Source organism: Dromiciops gliroides, chromosome 5 (genome assembly GCF_019393635.1).
Source record: "Dromiciops gliroides isolate mDroGli1 chromosome 5, mDroGli1.pri, whole genome shotgun sequence".
In the NCBI taxonomy this organism is placed as follows: Eukaryota; Metazoa; Chordata; class Mammalia; order Microbiotheria; family Microbiotheriidae; genus Dromiciops; species Dromiciops gliroides.
In genome coordinates, this window is record NC_057865.1 from 191,832,286 (window position 1) to 191,853,883 (window position 21,598).

At 41.1% G+C, this 21,598-nt stretch overlaps 1 protein-coding gene across 7 annotated transcripts in view; it reads right to left on the reverse strand.

Annotated features, from left to right (window-relative positions):
• Nucleotides 1-219: 219 nt before the first annotated feature.
• The window catches only part of LOC122727898 (complement C1r subcomponent-like protein), a 57,239-nt gene continuing 35,860 nt past the window's right edge, over nucleotides 220-21,598 (reverse strand). The window contains exons 1-6 of one of the 7 annotated variants that reach the window (XM_043965845.1): nucleotides 13,396-13,455; nucleotides 13,175-13,295; nucleotides 5,578-5,770; nucleotides 4,617-4,772; nucleotides 4,434-4,508; nucleotides 220-1,224 (exon numbers count right to left, since the gene is read on the reverse strand). In XM_043965845.1, coding sequence (XP_043821780.1) covers nucleotides 455-1,224; nucleotides 4,434-4,508; nucleotides 4,617-4,772; nucleotides 5,578-5,668 — 1,092 coding nt within the window. In that variant the 5' untranslated portion in view covers nucleotides 5,669-5,770; nucleotides 13,175-13,295; nucleotides 13,396-13,455 and the 3' untranslated portion in view covers nucleotides 220-454. Of the gene's footprint in view, nucleotides 1,225-4,433; nucleotides 4,509-4,616; nucleotides 4,773-5,577; nucleotides 5,771-6,225; nucleotides 6,315-12,982; nucleotides 13,456-21,598 lie in introns of those variants that run through there. The other 6 variants (XM_043965842.1, XM_043965841.1, XM_043965840.1 and 3 more) reach the window with 6 other exon arrangements.

Genomic DNA, 21,598 nt, shown 5'->3' on the forward strand with positions numbered 1-21,598 from the left:
TTAATGTAAAAGCTGTTTGGGAAGCAATTGTGATCTATCAAAGAGTCATTTCCTTCGCTATAGCAGCGGTTCTCAAACTTTTTGATCACATCACCCTTTATACTCTTTTTTTTTTTTTTTTGGCAAGTCAATGAGGGTTAAGTGACTTGCCAAGGTCACACAGCTAGTAAGTGTCAAGAGTCTGAGGTCAGATTTGAACTCAAGTCCTCCTGAATCCAGGGCCGGTGCTTTATCCATTGCACCACCTAGCTGCCCCTCATACCCTTTATACTCTTAAAAATTATTGAGGACCCCAAATAACTTTTTAAAAGTGGGTTATATCTATTGATATTTACCATATTAGAATTAAAATGACTTAATGTTGTTATGAAAGTAATGGACTCTCTGAAACCACTCTTTGAGACCCTCAAGCCCATGGTGATTTCTATGCCAAGGCTAGAGTATCCCTTGGGGCTCAGGCCTCCCCTTCCATTATGCCCTTGATCCAGTCCATGTAGTTGAGGACCTTGGTGTAGAAGCCATACCCTTTGCTGCAGTCAGTACCCCAGGACACAATGCCTGTGGCCATCCAACGTTCAGTAGTGTTGTCCCACACAGCAAATACTCCTCCACTGTCTCCTTGGCAGACACCTTGCTTTAGAGTCCTGTCTCCAGCACAGAACATGTTTGGGGAAAACACCTCAGTCCGATTCTTCTCCAGAAGCCAGGCCTCACAAGCCTCTCTCTTAGCAACAGGCAGACGCACATATTTCAGCTGGCTAACCAGCCGGCCCCTTTCCATCCCAAAGCCACTGACATAGCCCACCAAGCCACTGGCGTAGAGAGTCTCATTGTCTGGCAAACAGATGGGGAGGATGTTGGAGCCCAGGGGGACACTGTTCTCTAATTCCAGTAGTGCAATGTCACCCTCAAAGTTGTCTGAATCCTCTGGACGATAGTCTGGGTGCACAATGACCCTACGGACAGAGTAAGCCCCCAGCCTTATGATCTCTTCTACGTCTGTGTGTCCTAGGAACACATCCACACTGTGGTTCTTCTGGAAGAAGCTGTCCTTAGGGTAGATGGTATGGGCAGCTGTGAGGATCCAGCGATCCGCAAGCAGGGCTCCTCCTCCACGCCCATAGATGAAGATCAGAGCCTGCCATGGGAAGCTTCCCAGCTTTGCTTTGGATACAACAAGGGCCCTCTGGTCCTGGTCGATAGGGGTAGATGGTTTTCCACACACTGGAAGTCAAGAGAGAGAAGGAAGAGAATGTCATTTACCTCATCATAAAAAACATACATGAATAAAGGACTTATTTCTTTGGCAAACTGTCCACCATACAAGGAGAGTCACATAGCTACCTCCCTCTGCTGACGATGGAGGCTCAAGAAAATAACCATTTAAGACAAGTGTAAATCTTGGGTCTAGAACAGTTAACAATGTAAACAATCAAGAAATGTAGATAAAATCATGTATATTACCGGTAAGTAAACTGAGTATTTATGGACAAGAATTGAGTGTTTATTTTGGAAGTGGCTCACCTGTGTGGTAAAATATGAAAGTTTTTAACAGTCGGTTAGGACACCTGTTAGGAGAAGCAGCAGAGCATGGTAAGTAAGATAGGGTTGGCCTCGAAGACCAGGAAGACCTGCCTCCAGCACATTCTGGCATCTGTGTCACTTAATTTCTCATTCCTCTAGGCAACTTTCTAAGACTATGACAAGGAAAGAGGTGCCAACCTACTTTCCTTTTTTTTTTTTTTTGTTGTTGTTGTTGTTGTTTTTTTTTGCGGGGCAATGAGGGTTAAGTGACTTGCCCAGGGTCACACAGCTAGTGTCACGTTTCTGAGACCAGATTTGAACCCAGGAGCTCCTGAATCCAGGACTGGTACTTTATCCACTGCGCCACCTAGCTGCCCCCTGCCAACCTACTTTCATAGAGGGAGTTTCCAAAACCAGTGAAATGACAGGTCCAATACTTTGTCCCTATTTTCTCCTAATGCTCTCCTTCATCTCTCCTGCTTCACTGGGACCTTGCCATTTGGATGTCTAGAGGAAAACATTCTGGGAAAAATGATGAAAAATGTTGATTTCTCTCCTACGTGGCCTTTTCCCTCCTTTTCAGTATATATCTATCCTTCGCACCTGGCTCATACTGCCTTGGGAATTGCCAGTTTCATAAGGAAAGTGATTGGCAATTCATTTGTTTGGAGGTACCAGTGATATGCTCCGTTACCCCTCTCAGGAGTATTGGTATTTTTTTTGGGGGGGGGCAGGGCAATGAGGGTTAAGTGACTTGCCCAGAGTCACACAGCTAGTAAATGTCAAGTGTCTGAGGCTGGATTTGAACTCAGGTCCTCCTGAATCCAGGGCACTGCACCACCTAGCTGCTCCTGGGGGCATTGGTGTTTTAAAAGAGAAATAGAGATGACCTTAAATCAGGGGAATTAAAGTTTAATGATGAGATTTCAGGCATCTCCATCTGCTACTAACCAGAGACATGTCTATGCTTTAGTCCCTCCTTCCAAAAGAGAAGCAGGTTTTTACTAGTATTGTAACTAGCATATTAAGTAGTTAACCAAATTTTACTTCTAGGGCTGTTAATGCAGAGAACTCCATGAGAGTTGTCCAACTACATTCTACTGGTCTGGTCAACCAAACTAGTGTTTTCCAACCTGAATATAACCCAAGATCCAAAGCTCCATCAGATTTGACCTCTGATTTCACTGCTAAATTTAGCACCTAGTTATCAAGAATTGGAAAATGGCTAGGAGAGGGAAGAACCCAGATCTCTAATTTCATTGGAATAGGAAGCTCCCAGGTGAGAAAACTCCTTCTGCTATTGTAGATCAGCAACTTCTAGTTACAAAGTAGCCTAGAGGCAAAGACAAATTAAGTTACTTGCCTAGGGTCACACAGCCAGGGCTAGCTCTCTATCCACTTGCCCAGGGGTTGGTAAATGTCAAGCAGAGTGCAACCTGCTGCCTGTTTTTGTAGGAGCTAAGGCTTTGTTGTTTTTTTTTTTTAATTTTATATACAATAAATAAGTGGTGGGACAAAGTCCAGGGGCCATATTTGCTGATCCTTGCACTAGCCCATGACAGACTGTGAGGAAACTACTAAAGTCTGATCCGTGTGGAAGGGCTGCTTCCTCCATAACAGCCTCAGGGTGTCCTCCTGCCATAAGATGTTGTCTCTATTTTCCCCACCTCTTTACTTTCTTGCTATTAAGGGTTTGCAATAGTCAGCCCAGGTGTAGAAATAGCAGACACTTAAGTTCTCTGGGTCTCAGTTTTATTAAAGGGCTTTACTAAATGTTCTCTTAGGTCCTAAAATTATGATCCTCTTATACAATCTGCTCCTGTCTCCTCCCCTCAGACCTTCCCTTCTTCCTTTTTTCCTCACCTGGCTCTGAGGTTAATCTAAGGGCAAAACTCCCTTTCTTCCCATAAGTCAGTAGGGTCTTGTCTCTCCTTTCTCTGGTACATGGAAAGCAGGGGTGTGCTGGTAAATAGTCATCAATCAGCAGGACACATTTTTAAGTTTAATCTGCGCCACTGACATTTTCTCCAGACCAATAACAGAACAATAAATCAAGCCTTGATTTGTAGCATTTGCCCATTACTGAGGTTTTAATGCTCACCATGGAACTTTAGTGATGGGCTCTCCCAAGTCTTTATTAGCTGGTTTCAGCACATCCCTGAGTGGAGGTCATCTAGCAGAGACCAAATGACTAAATGTCAGGTTTGTTAGAATGGGGATTCTGGGGCAGCTAGGGGATGCAATGAATAGAGCATGGGGCCTTGGGTCATGAAGACCTGAATTCAAATCCAGCCTCAGACACTAGCTGTGTGACCCTGATCAAATCACTTCACCCTGTTTGCTTCAGTTTCCTCATCTGTAACATGAGCTGGGGAAGGAAATGGCAAACCATTCCAGTATCTTTGCCAAGAAAATCCCAAATGGGGTCAAGAAGAGTCAGACACAACTGAACAACAGCAGGAATCCCTTTTTTAGGTGTGGGTTGGAATGGATGACCTTCCAGCCCTTAAATTCTGAGATATTATTTCCTCTTTCATTCTTCTTACCTTTGCTTCTTTCCTCCTTTTTATTGATGCAAAGAATGTCAGAGCCAGAAGGGATGAGGGAGGACCTTAGAGGTCATTTAGTAACTATATTCTGGTCCAATATCTCATTTTAAAGATAAACCTCAAAAACCAAAGCTCTGTAAAGTGAAGGAATTTCGGGGGTTATATAAAGTGACCATCTGAAGTTGCCAATTTCCCCCCAATCAAATTAACATTTAAGTGCTTACTCTGTGTCAGGCACTTTGCTAAGTGCTGACCTTTAATCTATCTTTCTTTACTTACTACATGCCCACACAGTGTCTGAGGGCTAACTTTGGGGTGGGGGGGAGCGGTGACGACAAGGCTGTGGTGGGCTCTGCTTACCAGGTAAACACTGAGGAATCTTCCCACTTCTCTCTCTGTCTTTCCAGATGTGCTGGGTCGAGTCAGTGAATGTTCCTTAAAGGACAACATGAAGAGATAAGCTAAGGTCAGAAATGTGTTTAGAATTTGGGGGTGGGGGAGACACATGCACAGAGTGTTCTTGTCTTGGGGTTGGTTCCTTACCAGGTAGAGGCTGGTCATTGTCCATGGCAGGCACTATCTTGTAATATGGCTCATGGCATGAGTATTGGATCTTATCTTGGTAGTTATCTTCTCCAGACCTCATAACATGCTCAAAACCACCAGAGGACAGGTTTTGGGGAGGGCTGCAGGTCATGACTGTAGGAAAAACATAGATCAATAACCTCTTCCTTTAGCCCCTCTCACTAAGAACTCCTCTAAGTCATCCTGAGGATTTTCTACTACCCTTCCTCCAGCATGGGGTAGTTATCTGGGACAGGTCTATGCCTTTTGAACTTGTAATGATCTCTAACTTCTGATGTCTTTCTGGAGAACTAGTTATAACTCAACACTTCTTAGAAGGGCAGGTAGGTGGAGCAGTGGATAAAGCACCGGCCCTGGATTCAGGAGGACCTGAGTTCAAATCCAGCCTCGGACACTTGACACTTACTAGCTGTGTGACCCTAGGCAAGTCACTTAACCCCAATAGCCTCACCAAAAAAAAATAAACAAACAACAACAAATGAAAACCCCCTACTTCTTAAACTAGGTATACTAACCATTCTAGTAGAGCCCGGAGTGAACAGGACTTTGCTTCCACCCACCAACATCTGGAGGGAGGGGCTGAATTTCCTTATCAAAGTGACTACAGTCTTCACCTATAGGTCTCCTGGCTAAAAATGGCACAAGGATCCACTCACCACCCCCAGCATCCCATTGTTTTGGTGCCTCTCTCCCAGGCTTATTGTCCTCCTAGACTCTTCAGGGACAAAGGCTGAATTCTCAATGGCACAGACCATTCCTTCTCCCTATGTGATAGCATCTGCCTTCAGTCTGTATTCCTTGAGTTGTTGTCCTCCTTGACTAATTTTGCTCAGGTTCAAGTATAGCTAGTTACACACAGACTGTGTTTTGTGGGAAAAGGTCACCCTTTCTTCATAACCTTCAAGGGATGGATGCTTACCCACAACTTGATGGCAGACCAGGAAACCTCTGAAGAAGATGGAAGTCCAGTTTTCCAGACTGGAGAAGATTGTGTAAAAAGGCAACTTCATTCTCTTCTATTAGGATGCAAAATCCTTCTGACTGGGATTATTTCCTCACACAAATCCTAGTTCTCCACTGAACTAGACCAAGTGGGTTCAACTGACTGAGAACTGGAAGAGGAGGAGAAGAAGAAGAAGAAAAGGGGGGGATGGCTTAGCGGAAAATCTCAGCTTCTGTTGGTTGCAAGATACTTTCTAGACTCTATAGTGTATGTACGTCACCATATAGGTCTCTCTCTCTCTAGTTGATCAGCATTTCCCCAGGCTCAGGCATCTCAGGTATCTGAGAATTACTTGGAATGGCTAAGAGAGGTCAATATTAGAAGCCAGTAATTGTCTATTTTCCATATCTTTTATTTGCCTAGCCCGCTCCTGATTCCAAAGTCACCCAAACATCATCATGTGCCCAGAATATCCCCTTAGTTGACTGTGTTGCTGCCTCCCCTTCCTCTTTTGCTCCTGAAATCCCACAAATATCAAAATAAGTGTCCCAGGATACCTCAAAGTAGAAGGTTCCACCACTAAGTTTCCCTCCTCACTATTCTGTTTAATTTCCCTAAACCTACCTTTGTGAGGTGCCCTGGAATAGCCACAGAAATTCCCATCTTGGTGTACAGAGCACACAGCACATTCTGATCAGCTCCTGTGAACTAAGCTTCCAATTACAATAGGCACAATGTTGGTTCTCCCAGCACTTTATTGTAAAAGCAAGGAACAAATGCATTCACAACTCCTCTCTGTCCCCCTTCCTTCCCCAAACACACACACACACACACACACACACAAACACACATGGACCACATCAACAAGATACTCCAGCTTGTAAAGAAAAAACCCTACATACAAAAGCTTAAGATGCCCTAACATTGTTTTATCCCTTATAAAACATTAACATACCTTAAAATGCTATGTGTATGTTCTACCGTATTTTCCTATTGGCTCAAAGTTTTCCAATAAATATTTCTTTTTTAAAAGTGGGGCGGGGGCAGCTAGGTGGCACAGTGGATAGAGCACCAGCCTTGGATTCAGGAGGACCTGAGTTCAAATCCGGCCTCAGACACTTAACACTTACTAGCTGTGTGACCCTGGGCAAGTCACTTAACCCTCATTGCCCTGAAAAAAAAAAAGAGGGGCAGAGGGACTTTGTTATACCACCTCCTCTAGAAAACTTTCCCATCAGCTAAAGCCTGACTAGCTATGGGTGTCCTGCAGCATGTTCTTTGGAGTCAGAGGATATAGGTTTAACTTCTGTCTCTTGTCTCTTGCCTTTGGGCAAATCATTTAAATTCTGTGGGACTCATTTTCCTAGTCTGTAAACTAAACCAAAGGGTTGTAAACCAAAGGGTTGGATTCGATGATTTCTATGGTCCCTTCCAGATCTAAATCTATGATCCTGTGATCTATAATCTTAAATCTACTCTGTGAACATGCTATTGGTCAACTAAATATAATCACTGAGGAAGAGACTTGGTTCAGTGGGGAAAAAAACAACAACCCAAACTGAACAGAACCAAAGGATCCATGTCATAGTAATAGCTGTGTGACCTTGGGTAAGTAAGTTACTTCCCCTTTCAAGGTCTCAGTTTCCACATCTGTAAAATAAAGCCTTGGACTGGATTTTCTCTGCTCCTCTATTGGATTATGTCAAGTCTCTATTATCTGGAGCAATGGAGGAGAGCATTAGTGCAAAAAACCAGCAGGATACTTTAAAAACAACATATAATTCAATGATTGCTTAGTTATGTTTGAAATGCACTATTATGATTGCTTTAGCAGTGGACTTGTCTTCTTAAGTATGTCATCTTAGATTCATTGTCAGTGATTTTGTTTCCTTAAGCCCACAGATCCTAGGTTTAGGGAAGACTCAGCCTGCATAAAAATTTTGCAGTGACAAATCCACTTAGAGATTAATCCCTATGCATCTGATTAAGAGTTGACACTACTTGCTTCAGAGATTCATAATTTCATCGGTGAGCATACTCTTCCCTTATGATTTCAATGTTCTTAGTACCTCAATGGAGCTGTCATCTCATCAGTGTGAATCTTACCATCTACCTACACCTTGTCATGGGATAGCTTGTCATGGGTGGCATAGTGGAAAGAGCACTGGACCTGGAGTCAGGAAGACCTGAGTTCAAATTCAGTCTCAGATACCTAACAGCTGTGTGATCCTGGACAAGTCACTTAACTTCTATTTCCCTCAGTTTCCTCATCTGTAAAATGGGGATTATAATAGCCCCTTCCCCCCTAGATTGTTGTGAGGACCAAATGAGTGCCTGGAAGTTAGTAAGTGCTATCTAAATGTTAGTTATTATTGTATTCTTGTTCTAATTTCTTTTTAGATGGTCTACCCAAAGTCCTAGGAAACTCTCTTCTCAGCATCACAGATATCAAGAGTTGGAAGGGATCTCAGAGGTCAAACTGCCTGAACAAAAATCCCTTCTACAATATACTCAACAACTATTCAACACATTCAACCTTTGCTTGATGATGTCCAGGAAGGGGAGAGCCCCACATCCCCTAAGGTGGCCCATTTCACTTTTATATAACTCAAAATCAAGCAGTTCTTCTGTCTCTAATCCTACACCCCACATTGGTCCTGGGCCTTTCTGCCTTCCAGAGCCAATCAGAGTAAATTTAATCCTAATTTTAAATAATTGATGCCAACTATTCTTTTTTTTTTTTTTTTTTGGCGGGGCAATGGGGGTTAAGTGACTTGCCCAGGGTCACACGGCTAGTAAGTGTCAAGTGTCTGAGGCCAGATTTGAACTCAGGTACTCCTGAATCCAGGGCTGGTGCTTTATCCACTGCACCACCTAGCCGCCCCATTGCAACTATTCTTTATATTCTTTATCTTCTTTTATCTAGGCAAAATATTCTCTTCACTCAATTGATCCCTATATGGTATGAATTCAAGGCCCTTAACTGTACCAGTTACTTAACTATACTGGTTCTATCTTTCCCTTTTCTTTTCTTTTTAAAATCTTTATTGATTTAGTTTTGATTTAAATTTTATTTCATAAAACATACATTTCCATACTATAGTATAATAAAAAAGATAATTGTATATGAAACTGCACATCTATTATGTACAACTAGTTATTCTCTTAAAATATATAATAAATTTATATAGATTTCTTTCTTTTCCCCTTTTTTCTCGTCCTCTCCCCCGACCCTAGAGATGGCTAACAGTAGACACAGATATGTATTGAAATATGTAAAATCATTCTATACATACTTCTATCTATCAATTCTTTTTCTGGATGCAGAATAGTGTCTTTCTTCATAGGTCCTTTGTTGAGTATTTTCATCTGTTCATTATCCTTTTTACAGTTATACTCTTAAATAGACTCAAGATGATATGGCTTAACTGTGTTTCTTGCCAAGCTTACCTCAAACTTCGTTATTTCTCTACAGCTTCTTGCTAGTTTGCAAGGTGATGCTACTCATAATTTGCCACTCTTCTTCTCTGGAAGATTTTACAAATGAATTTATGGTCTAATAATAATATCTGATCCTGATCATAATAATAATATTGCATTTAAAGGCTTGCAAAACTCAAACATAAATACATTTTGATAATAAATACATATTTTATTTGGCTGTAAATATAAACATAAATAAAATATAAACAAATATAACTGAAAATAAATACATATTTTATTTGATCCTTACAACAACCTCATAAAGCAATTGTTATTATCAACATTTTACAGAAAAGGCTCTGGGAGATTCAGTGTTTTGACCTGGTCACACAGCTAGCAAGAAAGTAATCTGGGGGGTAGCTAGGTGGTGCAGTGGATAAAGCACCAGCCCTGGATTCAGGAGGACCTGAGTTCAGATCTGGCCTCAGACACTTGACACTTACTAGATGTGTGACCTGTGAACAAGTCACTTAACTCCTATTGCCCCCCAAAATAAAGAAAAAAAAGAAAGTGATCTGAACCCAGGTCTTCCTGACTACAAGTTCAACGCTCTACTTTGGTATTGGTCTTGGCTGTCATATTCTTTCTACCCAACAAGAAGATCAAGTGTTTGTTTACTAAGGTTGTTTCTAGTCTCTTTTGGTCTCTGTGTTCTAGTGATTGCGATATATTGGTTAAACTTCCTTAGGAAGTGGTGAAATTCTATAGTGATGTCTGTTTTTTAAAATCCATTTCCCATTTTTTGGTACCAATAGGTTGTTTAAATATGTCAGATTGAGTTGCCTAAATTGAATGCCTTATCTTTTTATTTTTGTCCTTTTTTTTCTAGTTTCATATTGCTTTTGATTTTTGTTCTAACAGGTCTATGGTACAACTGAACACAGATAGCTGATTCAGAAACAACTCCCATATTTGTAACCTGTCATTTCCTGTCTCTTAGAATATTATCAATTTCATTTTTCACGATGTTGTTCAGTGCTGATGATGTCTGTCTAGTGCTTTTCAACTTTTTTCTCACAGAAAATATTTATAATACCCTTTGGGATAGTCTACAAACATTTGGTCTCTTATTTCCTACTTCTGAATCATATTTACAAAATATTTTTGCCATTCTCCCCCATGTCCAATGTGGGAGATAGATGAAGACACATGTGACATAAGTGATCTTGTTTCAAGTCCTACATAGTGAATGTCTTGCCTTTTCCCTACTTCCCAACCCAGCTGACTTTCTGCGCCCTAAAAACACTAGCATCTGTGTCTGGCTCCATGCATCAACAATCCTATTTAATATAGCTTCATCTCCTTCTCCAGAGCTACAGGCATCGTAGTACCCAGTAGTCCTACCAGGGCAACATGTCAAGGTTTAGAACACTGCAAGAAAAACTACAGTATTTCACACAATGACCATCATTGTCATACCGGAAGTGTAATTCTTTGTGCCTTTTAGCCTTTTGAAGAGATCTGTCTCAGTCTCAAAGGTTAAGTATACATTGGCTCTCTAGACAAATGTCACCTTGTTCTAGCCTCCCATTTAGGAAGATGGCTTTGATTCCTTTCTGTCCTATACAATGCATAAAGCATTTATTAAGCACCTCCTACATTCCCATCATTGTTCTTGGTGCTGGGTATAGGAAGACAACACCAAAAATGTCCCTGCCCTATAAAATAAATTTACATTTTTCTGGATTATAGTTAGGAGGACCAGGTAAATAAGGAGAGTTTAAAGGGTAATTGAAATATAGCTCTTTCTTGGTAAATTTGACTCTAGAGAAGTAATTCAGTCTTTGAAGGGGATTGGAGATACCCATACTGCACATCCAATAACCTATTTCTTGTGGTCTTGGTATTGACATGAGGAAACAACACGCTGACAAAAGCCTCCTTACTCTTTCTCAAGAGAGAGAGGTCAGGCACTTCTGAATGCAACCCTCAGGGAGTTTTATTTTTGCAACAAATGGGTTTTTTTTTTTCAACAATCTTACTCTGCTTTTTTCTGTCTTGTGCCCCAAGACTGATCTCAGAATTTGATGCCTGGCTGACCCCAAGGCAGCTGGGTGCCTTAATGGGTAGTGCACCGTACTTGGAATAAGAAGATCTGAAGTTCAAACCCTGCCTCAGACATTCACTTAACTCATCCATGCCTCAGTTTCCTCATGTGTAAAATAAAGGAGTTGGACTTAATGCCTTCTAAGATTTCTGTCAGCTCTGTTTCTATGAGATCCCCTCCCAGCCTTCACAAAAAAAAAAAGAAATGAGCAGAACCAAGAGAACATTGTATAAAGTAACAGCAATATTGTTTGAAGAGTAACTGTGAATGATTAAGTTATTGTGAATATTCAAATCAACTACAAAAGGCCTAAGAAGGAAGGTGCTATCCATCTCCAGAGAAATAACACATATGTAAGTAGATATTGTATGGTTTCACACACACATATACACACATATATGTGCACACACACACACACACACACACACACACACACACACACATTTTGAGTTCCAAACTGTCTCCCAACCCTGCACTAAAGGTCAACATTTAACACAGATATATGTGTGTGTATAATATTGACATATATATAAACAACATACGCATACATACATGCATGCATGTTGGCCTTCTCTAGTGCAGTTGGGAGGGAGGGAAGGAGACAGTTTGGAACTCAAAGTGTAACAAAATTGGTAAAAATAAAGATTTAAAAGATGGCGGGGTTGGGTGGGAAGGGAATATTATTCTGAAAAGAAAATTATAGGCCTCACCACACCACCAAAAAAGGTTGAGAGCCCTTGCTCTAAATTAATCAACTCCCTATTGACTCTAGAATAAAATAATAAACTCTTCTGGATGGCTTTTAAAGTCATCACAATCTTGCTCCAAACTATCTTCTTGTAACCCATTCCTCCTCCCACATTCTATGGTCTAATTAAACTGGCTTTCTCTCTGCTCCTCTCACCTAGTACTCCATCTCCTGTCTCTACCTTTTCATTAGTCCCAAGCCTAGAATGCCCTTCCTACACACCCCCAGCTCTGAGCATTCCTCACTTCTTTCAAGAGGCAGCTCAAACATCACATTCTACAGGAACATTTCCCAGATCCCTCCAACTACTAGTGTTTCCCCTTCCCCCAAGTACTTTTCATTTAACTAACACGTATTTGTTTTGTATTTATTCCGCGCATGCCTACATATATACGTGTTGTCTCCCCATGATGGAATATAAACTCCTTGGGAATAGGGTTTTTGGGTTGTTTTTGGTTTTTGTATTCCCAGCACCTAGTATGGCAGCTGACACACAGTAAGTGCTTAAGAAATACCTGCTGATTGATCTTGGGCAAATTATTTTCCTTCGCTGCGTCTCAGCTTCTTTTTCTCTAAAACGATCTCGAAGGTTGGACCGACTTGATTTGTCAGATCGTTTCTAGCTCTCAATCCTACGAACCTGTGTTCTCCCCTCTCTTTTCAGAATAATATTCCCTTCCCACCCAACCCCGCCATCTTTTAAATCTTTATTTTTACAAATTTTGTTACACTTTGAGTTCCAAACTGTCTCCTTCCCTCCCTCCCAACTGCACTAGAGAAGGCCAACATGCATGCATACATGTATGCGTATGTTGTTTATATATATGTCAATATTATACACTTCCCCCACTGTCGAATTCGAGGGCAAATAGCAGAAAAGGAACCCCGGTTACCAGTGCCCCTTCCCGTGCAGTGTAAGTCTCACTAGTCGGGCTATAGTTGTGAAAGAGGAGCCTTTGCCTCCATTGTCCACCACGCTTTTTCCTGGACATCGGAGTCTAGCTAGGAGAGTCCTGGGCCCTCAGCTTCTGGATAGTGCAGAGGGGAGGGAGACATACCGTACGGGCTTGTAAGGGCTCCCAAAAGGAACAGATATTACCTACCGACATCTAAGAGCCAGGCCGGGAGGTGGAGGTGACTACCACCCACTGGTCCTGATTCCATAGATCACCAAGGTCTCCCAACAGCCCCCTAGGAAGATGGGCGGGCTACCTCTGCGTCCTTGCCATTTCTTTTCCACGTGGCTGCCTCTAGCTCTCCTCCCCTACCGGTCCTCCCTTCGAGAGCTCACTCACATCTCGTAAATCCAGGCTATAAAGGTGGTCTTCCGGGGTTTGCTCTGTACGCTGGAGCAGGGCTTCTTAAACTTTTTTCCACTCGCGACCCCTTTTCGCCCGAGATTGTTTTTACGCGACCCTGGGTATATGGGTATATAAAAGAGGCATACATGACCTTTTACTACAGCGAATTTTTTTGCCTCCCCCACATTCAGTTATGCGACCCCATCCCGACCCACAGTTTAAGAAGCTGAGGGCTGGAATCAGTAAATTTGTTCTCCTCCGGTAATGGAAGAGGAGGCGGGGCCAGGGTAGGACTGGAGGAGAATTGCTGGAAATGAGTTCTGTGCTAGATCAAGTTCTCTTTTTCGAAATACGAAGGCGACACCTGCTGTCGGAATAAAAGAAATAGCAAGGCTTTTGGCGTAGGTTTTTACTCAGGGTGGACATGGGCAGGCATAGAGAAATCTAAGGATTAGTCAGTCTTCTTTTTTACATTTTAATTTATTTTATTTTTTGTTTATGACATAAAACAAGCATTTCCATAACATAGTATAATAAAAAGATGATTGTGCGTGAAACTGCAAATCTATCATATACAACTTGCTATTCCTTTTTTTTTTTTTTTTAGTGAGGCAATTGGGGTTAAGTGACTTGCCCAGGGTCACACAGCTAGTAAGTGTTAAGTGTCTGAGGTCGGATTTGAACTCAGGTACTCCTGATTCCAGGGCCGGTGCCCTATCCACTGCGCCACTAGCTGCCCCTATTCCTTTTAAATATATTATAGAGTTAATATCTAAATTTCTTTCCTCCCCTTTAGTCAATCTTCTTGCCAGCAAACTTGATGCTGAGCTAGGATGCGGGGGAAGAGGTAGAGGAGAGTTTAAGTGACTCATACCTGGCCGTTTCTTTTCCTCTCTATCTGAGTCTCTTTCAGCTTTTGTCTTTTTCTTGCTTCTCTGCCTCTTCCTTTATTCTATGAGTGATACTATTATCCCTTTCCTTCAGGGATCTGCCTGAAAAATGGGAGCAGGGGGATTCTACCTTCACCTCACAAATGAAATGAATACTTCTGACCTTATTCTCCCAGAGTCAGGTAAATTACATCTCTCCATTGTTCTCTAAGGATATCCTGAGAGCATTTTCCCCCTAAGGGTCGGGGGAGAGGAGAGGAAGAAATTTCTTCTATCAGCTCAAGCCCCCACAGTGCTTGTAGGGGCTTATGGACCGACTGACCTTGAGAGCCAAAAGTACTTTGGTAGTAATGTTACAAAATGAATTTGGATGTGTCTGTGATCTTCCCAACACTCAAATCTCAAATTCCAAAATAACTTACTGATTTTATACAAGCCCCACAGGACATGACCAAGTCTCCCAATCTACCCTAATAGCCTTTCTACGTATTTATTTGAAATGTTGGAGATGCCCAAGACTTGTTCACACCTTCTGAATAATATAGTTCTTTTCTCACCCAATAAAGTGATCTGAGCATAGCATCTGGTCACTTACTTTAAATGGGATGGAGTAATCTCATTGACTGAACCCTTAAATCTGCATTGGAAGGGATGGTCTTGGAAAAAAGCTAGCCAGGCTCTATGGTGGGGAGTGGAAGGGAGGACTCTGGTAGATAAAATTCCTCCAACCACAAAATAAAAGACAAAAATGGAAAAAAGAAATCCCTGCCCTCAAGGAGTCCATATACTATGTACATGATGATATGTAAAGTTTAATGAAGAAGGTGGTACTTGATCTTAGTTGAAAGTTAGGTGGAAGTCCATTCCAACTAGTATAAAGACATAGAGAGGAGAATGTTGTGAGGAACACCATCATTATCACCATCTTTGCTAGCATTTATATAGTACCTACTGTGCTAAGTGCTTTACAAATATTATCTCATTTGATCCTCTTAACAACACTGGAAGGTAGAGATAAATACTTTTATTATCCCCATTTTACAGTTGAGGAAGCTGAGGTAAACAGAGATTTTTTAGGTGATTTGCCCTAGGTCACACACCTAGTAAGTATCTGAGACCAAATGTAAACTCCAGTCTTTTGACTCTTTGTCACCATCTAGCAACAGAAAGGCCAATTTCGCTGGACTATAGAGAACAGGAAAGGGAATAATGTATAATAAAGTAGGAGAGGCAAGTTGGGCCCAGGTTATGAAGGGCTTCAAATGCCCAACAGAGGACTTTATATTTTAACTTGGAGGCAATAGGGAGCTACTGGAATTTGTCAGCTGGGTAGTGACATCAACTCTATACACGTTGGTAGCTATATGGAGATCATTTTCTCCAGGTATTCCTCAATTAAAGGACACTCAAATTGTTTATAATTTTTTCCTATCACAAAGAAGGCTGCTGTGAACAGATGATTATAGAAATTAATGAGAAGATACTTTATAGAGCTGCACAAAATAACAATAAAATTCATTTGGAAAAAATGAAAGGTCTAAAATCTCAAGGAAACTAATGAGAAAACATACGCCTGAAGGGGATAAAGTATTTGCAAACCTGAAATCATATTATAAAAGTAGTAGCCATAAAAGAAAAACCCCCCACCAAAAACCATTTGTTACTGGTTAAAAGACAGAAGAATAGATCAAAGGAAGAGACTAAACAAGAAATAGGACAATCAAAAATAGTAGTCCCCGTGTCTGCTAATTTAAGCACATAAATTACGAGGGGGAGGACTCTTTTTGATGAGAACTGCTGGGAGAATTAGAAAGCATTTTACCAGAAAGTAGGCTTAGATCAACATCTTATATATAGTTCAATAGGCTCAAAATATATACATGAGCTAAATATAAAAAGCTGTACTATGAAAGAAAAACAGGAGAAAACTAGATTAATAACTTCTCACAAGTATGGTTGGGGAAGATTTCCTAACTAAACATGGGATAAAGATGATCGGAAAAGATAAAATAAATAATTCAATAACAAGCATTTATGAAATGTTTATTATGTGTCAGGCATCATAAGTACTAGGGATACAGAGAAAGATGAAAACACTGTGCCTTGCTCCCAAGAGCTTACATTCTAATGGGATGACAAACAAACAGCAATGTCCACACCACACACCTACACACACACACACACACACACACACACACACACACACACACACACACACACAGAGTTGGGAGATGGAATTGTGTTTGAGGACAATAAGAAGGTCAGTGTTGTTGGATTGTAGACCATGTGGTAAAATGTAAGGAAGTCCATCAAGGAAGAAAGGGGTTGAGTTGTTAAAGGCCTTAAAAGCCAGAGATTTGATCCTAGAGGTAGTATTCATTAGAGTTGGTTGAGTTTTAAAAGCTTTTGCATGTACAAAATCAATAAAGATATCATTAGATGAGACATAGTAGAGTGGGAAAAATACTTCCATCAGCTATCACCAGTTAAAGTCTGACACTCAAAATATATAGGAACTTAGACAAATGTCTAATATCAAGAACCATTCTTCAATAGATTAGTGATCAAAGAATATAAACAGTGAGTTAAATTAAAATGAAAACAACTCTGAAATCTTATCCCATATTATTCAAATTGATGAAGATCACTAAGGAACTGTAGAGTTTATTCATTACATGCTCATGTGTAGTGTCACTGATAGCTAAAGATTGGGGTTATATAGGTGCCTGGAGCATTTAAGGAGGAAGAAGGATGACTAATATTGCTTATGGTCCTATAGTGGTACCTGCAAAAATTTTTACCTCCATTGAACTAGAATGAGTCTGTGGACATTTTTAGCGCAGGGGAAATTCAGTTCACTGGATATTAAAAACAGACTTGTCCGAGAGTAGATTTGGTATAGGAATAAAGCTGATGAGAAGGCAGGTGAGATCTTGCTTGAGGTCATCTTGGCCCTTCTACATTTTTTCCCCCCATGGAGAGGGTTCCAATACATGACGCAGGACAAATGGTTACCACTGGCTGCTTACTACTGAGTCGCCACTGACCAGTGAAGGGAGATCTGGGATAGATCCTTGAGAAATGCAGTGGTCAAGGTAGAGGCCCTGGGATGGAGATGGGATCATTGTATAGGAACTGAGAAACAGATCAAGCCAAGACAGACAGAGCAGGCCTAGACTGGACTGACAACTCCTATAGAAGTACACAGTAGCTGGTGGGATTGGACCAGGAGAACAATTTTAAGACCAATTCCAACACATTGCCTTACTTGCCCTGAGATGGGGCTCCTCATTTTCATCATTTGTTTGCAGAGTCTAACCTGGAAAGTTGCAAACACGTAATTTCTTCACTTATTCTTTTCCTCTAAACCTATCATTTCAGAGGTTGGGTGAGATGATTGGGACTCATAATTCCCTTACAGTTTTTACTTTACTATATTTCTATAAGCCCCGTGTACCCTGAAAGGCCAATTAATTGTCTAAATCTTACAAATGACGTTGGTAACTTCCAAAAACTTCCTAGACAAGTGGGGATGGGAACTAGAGCGAAATCAAGATTTCACATAATTTTATTTCCATGCAGTTAGAACGATATTAAGCTGGAACAAGAACATGATGTGAGCCTGGGGATAACTAAGACTTTGCAGGCAGAGTGAATGCTGACTAGCAGTTGGGAAACTGCAGCTATTATGGAAGACTGGGCAGGCGCACTAGCTCTCCTCTGACAAAACCACTTGTCTAGTGGCTTGAATATACTGCCACCTGCCGTCCAAATTACATATTACACTCTCTCATTGGTTAATTTAATAAGGTCACAGCCTGCTTTTCTGTAGGCTTGCAGAAAAGTGGACGGTAAATCTGGGGTGGGCACCTTACTCCTTTCCTGGGATACCCACCAAGTGCACAGACTGCATATATCACAGTTACTGATGTAAGACTGGGTTTCCTTTCAGCAAAATTGATTTAGCAGCAGAGAAAACCTGAACCAAGTCAGTCTGAAGGTGTGGGGAAAGGCATTAGCTGCATGATACAAGTACCAAGGGATGCCTTTCTTTATGACAGGCATTTCTGAGTGCTTTTCCAGTATCCTGGCCCATTGGAAAGGCTGCCGATGGGTGTCGGGGAGTGGTGTTTCTGTTCTGTCTCCTCCCCACAAGGTGTCTTGTCTACTGTGACCATTTGGTACCTGCCCTGGAAATCTGTTTCCCATGATATCATGCTAATTTATCTCATCTTCTATTGATGAAGAAAATATATAGTTTAATGAATACTTATGAATGATCCCTCAAAATGTAAGCATTGCATACAGAGCCTGGTTTCATGTCTAGATTTTTCTTGCTTTCTTGGCTAATGGCATTCTTCCAGGAAACCTGAGATAATGTGTCCCCTATTATAATGAGACTCTTGATTTCCATTCTCTATCTATTTCCTCTGGGAGCTTGACTTCTCAATCACTCCCTCTCTTTGTCTCTTCGATCTTCTGGCTCCTTTCTCATCACCTATATTTAAATTTTTTTTTGTTAAATTTTATTTTTTTATTTTATTTATTTTATTTTTTTTGTGGGGTAATGGGGGTAGTGACTTGCCTAGGGTCACACAGCTAGTAAGTGTCAAGTGTCTGAGGTGGATCTGAATTCAGGAACTCCTGAATTCAGGCCCAGTGCTCCTATCCACTGTGCCATCCTAGCTGCCCCCTAAATGTTATTTTTAAAAAAATTTTTTCTCAATTACATGTAAAGATTTTTTTGAGTGCCAAATTTTTTCTCCCACCATCCCTCCCTTCCTGACTTCCGAAGCCAGCAAGCAATTTGATATAGTGTTATACTATCATCTCATCACCTATAAACGTGTGGTAACAGGGCCAATACTTCTGCATGACTTTTTTTTTTTTTTTTGGCAGGGCAATGAGGGTTAAGTGACTTGCCCAGGGTCACACAGCTAGTGAGTGTCTGAGGCCATATTTGAACTCAAGTCCTCCTGAATCCAGGGCCAGTGCTTTATCACTGCACCACCTAGCTGCCCCCTGCACGACTCTTTATAATGTCTGGTTTCTGTAGTTCATATAATTTCCTTTTGTATAATTGCCTAATTTGTATAATGATATGATTTTGATTCTTAGAATTATGTAACTACAAGTGAGTATCCTTTCTTATTCTGAGGAACGCAAATTAATTAATAGTGTTTCTATAATACATATACATATAGACATTTAAACACAGATATTTTCATAAGGTGGGCAGCTAAGTGGTGCAGTGAATAGAGTGCCAGTCTGAGTTTAGGAAGACTCATCTTCCTAAAATTCAAATTTGACTCAGACACTTACTAGCTGTGTGACCCTGGGTAAGTCACTTAAACCCATCTGCCTCAGTTTACTCATTTGTAAATGAGCTGGAGAAGGAAATGTCAAATGACTCCAGTATCTTTACCCAGAAAACCCCAAATGTGGTCAAGAAGAGTCAAATGTGACTAAACAACAACAAAAATTCTAATAAGTATAATATGGAACTGACCATGAACCCAGCTCTTATGTACATGCATGGAGTGTTCTGTTAATGCAATCCCCATGTGGATTTTGAAGCATATGTAAACATTCTGCAAATCAAATCAGGTCAAATGGGATAGTATTTGTAAGAAAAAATGCTTAGCACAGTGCCTAGCATGTAGTAGATTACTATATAAATGTTTTATTCTGTCCCTCTCTGCAAATAGTTCCAGTCTGCTAACCATGTGGCAAAGAAGACCATCTTTGACTGGCTACTTAGTAAAAACTGGAGTGTATTCGAAAAGCTCAAGTCAAGTAGAACCTTTCCCTTTGCTTGGTTTGACTTTTTTCCTGACTGGCAGAATTCTGATGAGAGAAGATACTCTACTGTAAAGAGAGGAACCTAGGCACTCCCCATTTCTGACATGTGGCAATTCCTCTGGGCTGAGGCTGGCTATAGATCCCAGAGGATCTAGGGGTAATCCCTGAGAGTTTAGGGTTGTCTTTTTCTTATACTACTGGTCTGAGCCCCCATTCTGGTGTAGTCCCCTTACCACCAGTGATTAATGCTACAGCTCCATTTAACCAATTGGCAGCCTTTCCAAAGGGATGTTTACTTTGAAGATATAGTAATAACGGAAGTACAAACATCTCCCTTGTCCCAACACGGGGTGGGGGGGGACGTGCTCTCCCCTATTCTGCCTCAATCTGTGGGGCTGGGGGGCTTAGACTTAATGAAGTTTCTATACAGCATTGGTCCTTCCAGGTCATGCCCAAATGTGGCATTACTGATAGACAAGTCCCTGTTTCAATTAATCATGGACTAGATCCCAAAGTCCTCCTTGGGACACTAATACTAGACTGGCTGCAAAACTTAGCCTTGCCTCTATACCCAGACCTCCATTTCCATTCTCTTTCACCTAAAATATAAGTACAATCACAATGGCAAAAACTGAGGCCAAACAATCAATAAATTCATGGGCCACATCAATCGATCAATCAACAAACATTTATTAAGTACCCACTATGTGCCAGGCACTGTGCTAAGTGTTGGGGATGCAAAAAGAGGAAAAAGACAGTCCCTGCCCTAATGGAATTGGGTTGGTTTAATGCTTCTCTCATTACTGCACTGTCTCTCTCCTCTCACCAGAATGACGTTAGCAAGAAGTCAAACCAAATGAAGTGATAGTGGGGGCAGCTAGGTGGCACAGTGGATAAAGCACAGGCCCTGGATTCGGGAGGACCTGAGTTCAAATCCAACCTCAGACACTTGACACTTGCTAGCTGTGTGACCCTCAAGTCACTTAACCTTCATTGCCCCCGCAAAAAAAAACAAACAAATGGGCAATCAAATGAAGTGATAGTCTGAACAACTACCGCCTTTGAAATATATTCTGTTTTTGGCTATGCAGCCAATCAGTCAAAAAGGTCTCTCTTCTCTACATGGTTTAGCAGATCAGAACCAGTTACAGAATGTCTGTGCATGCTCCCAAATCCACCTGGGGATTGCATCAGCCAAACACTTCGTACGTGCTGAGCTCATCGGTCCAGCCTCGTGTTTCATAAGTAAAGCTATTATCCCTTTATTAGTGTCTTTGTGGTTTGGAAGTTTCTTCATTTCCCCTTTGGAATCAGAGATAGTATTTCACATGTAGGAATCCCATAGGATGGGTAAAAAGCCACAACTACTTTTATGCAGCTTTTGATTTCTCTTTTGAGAGAACAACCTAAGGGCACTCTTCTTTCAGATTAATTGGTATCTCATGTTAATTGTCCCTTGTTTTTTTGCTTTTACCCCTAAAATCATCCAAGGGGAAAGGGAGTTAACATGTAAATAGTGCTTACTATGTGCCAGGACCTGGGCTAAATGCTTTACTAATATCTCATTTGAGCCTTATAACAACACTGGGAGGTAGGTGATATTATTATTCCTATTTTACAGTTGAGGCAAATAGAAGTTAAGTGACTTGCACATGGTGACACAGCCAGGAAGTACCTGAGATAGGATTTGAACTCAGGTCTTTAAAGGCCCAGTGCTTTATCTACT